General features: G+C 38.5%; 1 protein-coding gene across 1 annotated transcript; it reads right to left on the bottom strand.

The window, feature by feature from the left end:
* Positions 1-1,240: 1,240 nt before the first annotated feature.
* On the bottom strand, positions 1,241-3,012 carry LOC122332518 (zinc finger protein 239-like). The gene is made up of 2 exons (XM_043229831.1): positions 2,873-3,012; positions 1,241-2,217 (listed from the first exon to the last, which is right to left on the bottom strand). The coding sequence occupies exon 2, from the start codon at positions 1,898-1,900 to the stop codon at positions 1,466-1,468; it is 435 nt and encodes a 144-aa protein (XP_043085766.1). The 5' UTR covers positions 1,901-2,217; positions 2,873-3,012; the 3' UTR covers positions 1,241-1,465.
* Between the last annotated feature and the right edge of the window lie 4,907 nt (positions 3,013-7,919).

Here is a 7,919-nt window from a genome sequence, read left to right as displayed (position 1 = left end):
ATATGTAATAACACTTTTATTAACTACATAATTTGACAGCTTCAAAAATGTCGAAGTCAGTAGGTCTTCTGAAAGTGACGCTAAGTTCTTAATAATAATAATAATAAACTCTAACCGATCTGTTCCTCGGTATCTTCTTGTTTAATTCTGCAGGGTTCTGGATCGCTCTTGTTCTTGTTCTCTTGAAGAATCTCCATCTTCACCGCAGGAAGTCATCGGGAGCTCAGCTCAAGTACTTCCTGCTTCTTCTCGTGAATGTTCCCCGGTGTTTAATCTAAGGGCCTCGCTCCCTCTCGTGCGGCTGGAGCTCGGTGACCGGAAACCGATCGCCTTTCGAAAAGATCCGAAAACATTTGATGTTTACGTTCGACGCGATCACGTGATCAATGACGCGCGACGTCTTCCGGGCCGCCGAAAACCACGTGACTGTTTTAAAAGCGATATACAGCAGCTTAAAATGATTTTATTTCAGCTTGTTGTCAAAGCGTCTCATTTTTGTTTAAATAATGATATGAAAAAATTACAACAAAACCTTAAAACAACTAATAAAAACGACAAAACCGTAACACAATGACTAAAATTAAAAAAATGAATAAAGATGGAAAATATGAAAATTGATCAAATGGATAATAATTTAAAATAACTATAACTTTTATATCTATATCTAAATGATGATAAAATAATACTACTTTGGATACTTCTAGTATACAAAATATTTAGAAAAAAATATATATATATAATAAAAAAAAAAAAATATATATATATATATATATATATATATATATATATATATATATATATATATAAAACACACAAATAAGGTTTATTATGTTCTATCGTTTAAAAAAATTTCTGTTGAAAGCTGAAGAGAAATGTTTGATTAAGGTAATTTGTTTATTTACATATATAGTTTTAGACATTTTCACAAAAAATGTATGGAGTTACAGGGCTGACAATAAAAGCTCATCTGTAATAATGACTTTAACTAGCAAATGCCATCAGAATACAATACAACAAATTATGCACAGTTAATGTGTTTGTGTAGTTAGTTTTTTTACATATTTAAAATAAACACACTCACACACATATATATATATATATATATATATATATATATATATATATACATACATATATATATATATATATATATATATATATATATACATATATATATATATATATATATATATATATATATATATATATATGTGTGTGTGTGTGTGTAAATAAAGTGTGTGTTTATTTTTTTATCTATATCACTGTCTTCCACTTATATAACCATGAATAAATATAGATTAAAAAGTTTGTTTTGATGATAACGAAAGCCTATTAATTTAAATAATTAATTTAAACATTTACAACAGGGAAACACTAGAACATAACGTGTCTGAACTCTTCCTCTTCGTGAAAATATTCTCCTCTCTCTAAAATAACCCCATTCACGTTTCTCTAGGTTCGTGTACTATACTGAGAGTCCCGATGAAGTCTCTCCCCAGACGTCAGCGCGTCCGTTTCCGTCACCCCGGGTGATCCGGCACGCGCCGGGTCGGTGTTTCTTCACGTGAGCCGGTAGATTCCGCGCCGTGCTGAAACCCCTCCCGCAGAGCGAGCAGAGGTACGGTTTCTCCCCGGTGTGCACCCTCTCGTGCCGCCTCAGGTGCCCGGACTGGGTGAAGCCCTTGCCGCACTCGGAGCACGAGTACGGTCTCTCCCCGGTGTGAACGCGGCGGTGCCGCTTCAAAGCGTCGGCCGAATTAAAAGCGTTCCCGCACTCGAAGCACGCGTGAGGCCTGGCCCCGCCGTGCGTCTTCCGGTGCTTCTTCAAACAGTCCAGCTGAGAGAAGCCCTTCCCGCAGAGGGAGCACGAGTGCGGCTTGGAACCGGCGTGAATGGCCATGTGCCTTTTCAGGTGCGACGGCAGGATGAAGGCCTTTCCACACTGCGGGCAGCGACAGGGTCTGACTCCGGAGTGAGAGCGCACGTGCTTCCGGAGACCGTCCGCCAGCGCGAAGCTCTTCCCGCACTGGGCGCAGGAGAACGGCTTCTCTCCCGTGTGGACCCGCACGTGCCTGTCCAGATCCCCTTTGCGGGAGAAACTCTTCTCGCAGTGGGGACACGGGAGGAAACGTGCTTTCGGGACGCTTTTCTGGCAAAAACCGCTTGCGCGTGAGGAACTTTTTGCGTTGGCGGGCGATTCGGTAACTCCCGACAGATCTGAAATCAAATGTCACGGGAAAAAAATCAATGCAAAGCATACAAATGCCACGATATCACAGTTTCAGAACGGATAAAATATCTATAAACGATCTATATCTATGCATTAATGAACGTGGACGAACACTACATTTATAGCATTCGTTATCATTATTGTTAATGTTAGTTAAAAGTCATTCATTGTTTGTTCACGTCAACAAAGCCGCATTTTAATGATGCATTAATAAATACCAAGATGAATAAATGCAGTAGAGGCATGTTCATTCTTAGCTGATAACGTCGTTTGCGTTAAGCATCTATTAATGCATTTATTATTAGTTCTTTTGCATCTCTTTTATTTCGCGTGCTCGTTTCATCATTTTGCATTTTTGTTTAATTGTGTCTCAGATAGCCTGTAGTGCACATAGCAAGGGTTTTATTATGGTAAATAAGAAAAAAAAAGAATAGGGAAAGCTAGTGTTAGAGAGTCTATTTTTATTAAAATAATAATAATAAATAAAGCAAGTCAAAAGAGACGGATACAGTGTTAGAGGCTCATTTTGTTTTAGATATAGCAATAATATAATAATAATAATAATAATAATAATAATAATAATAATAAGTGGCTCTAATGTGAGATAATGCTTCAGATCGGTCTTCAGAGACAGACACTAACCTCCTTGACTCTCAGGATCTTCTTCATGCTCTCTGCAGGTTTCTGGATCCTCATGTTCTCCTCTAAGATGTTTCTGCTGCAGTGTTTCTTCACTTCTTCCCAGCCCTTATTCTTCTTCTCTGATTTCTGCTGTAATATCAGTGCATTTCTGCCATCTAAAGGGGGTGGAATGTGAAGTGGGCTTTCATTTTTCATTTCACGATAGGAACTAATGATTGTTCTGGCAGTGGCGCCTCATTTTAATTGCAGTTCCTCTCTTTATATAAATTTAAATAATAATGTGAGGATGTTGCACGCAAAGCAATATGCTTAATCTCTGTGTTATGGCTGGTTGCTGTCGTTTAACCACTTTTAACCACTGGTTGGCGGCAGAGCATTTCACCTTAACTTTATTCTATTTAATTACAGCAACATGCTGGATTTTTGTTTTATGCTACAGATAGTGTGGAGAATTAAAACTAGTTGGTCACAGAATAGTTGTAGCTTTATAATATAAATATATGTGTGTGTGTGTGTGTATATGTGTGTGTGTGTATATATATGTGTGTGTATATATATATATATATATATATATATATATATATATATATATATATATATATATATGTGTGTGTGTGTATATACACACACACACACACACACACATATATATATATATATATAACCCTTTGCAGCTAAACAAAACGCGTACCTCCTCGGGACCCACGACAACAGAATAGAACGCTGAATAGAACTACAGAACAATAAACAGAACGATATCTTTCCCAAAATATGTTTGTAAACAATCTCAACGATCACCAGGAAGTAAAACTCAAGCAGCAGAGAGACGCAGATAAAAAGTAACCAGGAAGAGGTATTCTTTACGAAACATCACCTTCACCTTTCATTTGTGTTGAGTTTCCTTGTTCCTTATTTACTGATACAGAGGCTTTTCAGCGGCTGCTTTTATTCTTAAGGGCATATTTGACTGCTGTTATACGAGAAGGAGTTGGCTCTTATACACCGCACATTAATCTTCCTCTTAAATTAAACGCTGCTGGGAAAGCATGACTAGGCAGTGTTTCTGTGTTTTTTGTACAGTATATCTGGCTTGCTTCCCGCGACTGAAAAATATATCTAAGAGGAAGCATCACATATTATTTTTCAAGCCAAGAATTGATTCAGAAAGAAGTCCATCAGGATCATGAGTCCAGATTGCAACCTCATATAAGAAATATCTGGTATCATTAACTTTAGGCAGCGGCTATTTGTGCAATAGATGCTATTTACAGTAATTTACAGTAATTTTCTGCTATGCTAATTTTCTCTATTTTCTTTATAATAAGTTGGGATGGGAAGAAATTATTTGTATAAGTGTATTCTATTTTTGTTGTTGTTGTTCAAAAAAAAAAAGTTACATGTGTATGTATACATATATTTCAGTAATAAAAAGTAAATAAAACAGAATGCAACTTATTGAGTGTAAATGTTAATTATAATTCATTCAAATTATTAAATAGATGCCATGGTGACACCTTACTGGGACAATAAAGCCCTCCCCAACTCTTTATTTGAACTTTTCGTTAATTTCTTCAATAGTTATTAAACATAAAAGCTTTTAGGTTGTGATTTTGCAAATATTTGCACTTACTGTAAAAAGACGCTCCTTAACGCTCCTTACTGTAAAAAGCCGCCTGCAAAGTTTATCCACACAGCTTAAACATTTAAAGAAAACAATCATTAATAAAATATAAAAAATTATAAAATAGTTTATTTATTTGCCCAGGTTTATGAGCGGTCGATTTTGATTTATTTGTATTGCAGCTTATAAATATTTAACGCAGCATTTGTTTTTCTTCCCGTGTACAGTATGCAAATGCTACTGCACGATGAGATGAAAAAGAGAAGTTAAGTCAGGGCTGGCAACACACTCTGAAGTTCTCTTTCTTTAAAAAAACACAATTATGTAAAATTACCGCTTTTAACGAGCGAGCCTGTTAAAACACGCTGCTGCGCCAGCTTTTAAAGGACAGCGCTTCTTTTAAAAAAACCTGCTGCTGTTCATGCCATTGACGTGAATCACTTTTCACGCCTTGAATACGGATGAATTTAGATTTAATGTATAATTTATAGCTGATGTGAAGATTGTTATATTTCTCATAGCCTGTTTAATTCAGCATTTAGCAAAGACTTCAGCAGCAGTGTTGTTCATGCTGACCTCCATTAACCACACGCAAAAAAAAATAAATAAATTTAGAGATTACGCCAATGTAAATGCATTGTAATATACAGTACAGCCAACGTGTCTGAGTCAAAAATTGATCCGCTTTAAATGTGGATAATAGCTTAATTTATAATGATCTAAAAGTCACTTTTTATGTAATTGCTGTCGCCAGCGGACGGATTCCACCAGTGTGCCCATATTTAAAGGAACAATTATAAACGTATATTTTATTTCCCTGCCTGTCATCGTGTCCATCAGAGGTTAAGAGAGGTCAGATATGAGTCGCTTGGAAAGCACCGCTGAGTCCCTGCTGACGTAAACAGGCTTGAGGTTACATGCGTCATTCCCCACTACTCGCTATTAAACACACAAACCAGGAAGCAGCCAACACGCTCAGCCGCTCAATTAGGTGCATTATTTCAAACGGGGAATTCAACTGCGCTTTCATATTTAAGAATTTACACAGTTACTGATATAACACGCCGGGAGCAAGCCGAGCACAAACTTCTTGTCAAATCTGATAATAGCAACACACCGCGATGAAGAAGAAAAAAGCATTACAAAACAAACAAATTAGGTTTTGACGGACAAAGCAAAACAATGGTGCAAAAATAGCATCGATCGGGCAATAAATCAACAACGGTGAATCATTTTACTCGTAACGCTGAATTGGAAAGTGAAAAACTGGTTTTTTGCTTAGCACCTCAAAGCGCAGGCCGTCTGAGACGAGCGTGCTTTCATCATGGCAACGGGTTTGGAAAATAAAGCATTGCGTCACCAACCGATGCTCTGCAGTGAATGGGTGCCGCCAGAATGAGCGCCTAAACATCACAGTAATCCACGCCGCTCTTAATATTTCGTGAAAAGCTGCGTTTAGAAGAAACAAATCCATCACTGAGACATTCTCAACTTGCTTCTAGCCAAAATATAAGTTCTCGGTTCATAATAGTGCTCTCATCAGGCTCTCATTCTGACGGCACCCATTCACTGCAGGGCATCCGTTACCGAGACAGTGATGCAATGCTACATTTCTCCAAACCCGATGAAGCAACAAGCTCAACTACACCTCGGATGACCCAAAGGTGATTTCTTTTTTTTTTTTTTCGGTTGACAGTTGCTTTTGTACTCCTGAAATTTTTATTCAGTTTGCAAAATAATACCGGGGAGTTCGGGGGATTATCGCCGCAAACTTTGCATATTACACGGTTTCAGTACTACAGTTTAAAACAGAAAGGACAACAAAGCGCGCTCGCTCCTGTTTTGGTTCCTTTGTTTTTTTGTCTTGTTGATTTAGGAATTAGGAAATATCGGTGGTTCAGAGACGGGGGAATCCCTCCGTGCCTACACACTTTTCTTGTCCATTTTTTTGCCATGTAACAATCTCAGGTTACATCCAAAAGCGCTATTAGAGTCACAATATTATTTTATGCGACTGAACAAATCGAATTATTTTGATCATATCGGAGTTTAAATGGATGTGGCATCATTACAGGAATACAAAAATCATACGGAAATGTCACATATTATGCAAAAATGTCCTTTTGTTGCACATCCACAAAAATTCATTTCTAAGATAGGATAAAAATACACTTTAATCATCTGACGCTGGCGAACACATCTTTAAAACAGATTTTAATCATTCTGGGCGCGATGCAAAACATCATGCGCGTGACCTTTGACCCTTTATCATAATTCATATCTGAACTAATCGCTTAGGAAAAAATTTAACTTAAAAATCTACTTATATGCTTTCCATATGCTTAATGTTTTATTTTTGCTTCTTCTCAGACACGGTTATCCGTCGGAGCTTTAAACCTCGCAAGCGTTTCATTCGTTTGATCTCCAGCGTCGATTTTTACTTAATGCTTTCACAAAGTGAAAAAGGCATCCTGCACGAGGACAAGCGCTTTTTTTGGGCTCCTCTTTGCGGGAAGCGTGCACTTCCTTTTTACAGCTCACTGCCAGTTAAAGCGTTTTCTCAGAAACGTAAGCCAATCCCATTCATTGTAAAGGAAAGCGAAAGCGCTCTCTACGCGGAAAAGACTCGCGCGGCGCCTGTGCATCCGTCAAACATGTCAAAACGAGCCGCCAAAGCGCGCAAAGCTATCCTGAAAAAGCCTTTAAAACATTCACTTTGACTTTTTTCCTCCTTGAAACAAAGCCGGCGCATTTTACGTCGACAGACCAAACGAAATCAAAAGTGCGTCGTTACAGAAAGTTTGAGATCAATCAAAAAGAGAAGTTGCTTCTTGCACGATCGGTCTCTGAGTTAATGATCGGTCCGATAAAACGGTAGGCATGGTTAGTTTGTAACTGTATTTCGCAGAAAACATGCAAATAAGACGCGTGTTTGTTCCTGCATTCGCAGGGATGTAATTAAAACCTTTTTTCTACTTCGCAATGCCACGCTAAGCGATTAGTGCAAATAGCCTTTTTTGCAGTAATAAGGCTGAATAACCGTGATCTCATTTCTCTTTTCTTGTACTTGGTCAAATGCAACTGAATTCAAGTATTGCGAAATGGTTTGATCTCCTGCCAGAATGAGTCCGCTTTACCAAAAGTCCGACTGTAAAACATTCCCAAGAAACAGGAGGCCGATGCATCATCCGAATACGAAACGGATCCGGCTTCACGATCCAGGCCTTTCCGGTTTCCGAGTAAGCCGTAGTACTGTCCTGGCGGTTGTTTCCAGGGCCGGACATTTTCCCGGATGCGACGTCACTAAGACCCGGCACGTCTGCCGCTCTGTTAGGAACCGCCGGAGCGATTCATCCAGGTCCTGGTTTCCCTCGTGATATCCGTCCAGGACGAGCAGACAGTCCGTCGAGCCCAGGAGAGTCCGCC

This window comes from Puntigrus tetrazona, unplaced genomic scaffold (assembly GCF_018831695.1).
Source record: "Puntigrus tetrazona isolate hp1 unplaced genomic scaffold, ASM1883169v1 S000000105, whole genome shotgun sequence".
NCBI classification, from domain to species: domain Eukaryota; kingdom Metazoa; phylum Chordata; class Actinopteri; order Cypriniformes; family Cyprinidae; genus Puntigrus; species Puntigrus tetrazona.
Note: the sequence above shows the minus strand (reverse complement) of the source record. Positions and strands in the feature narration are given on the sequence as shown.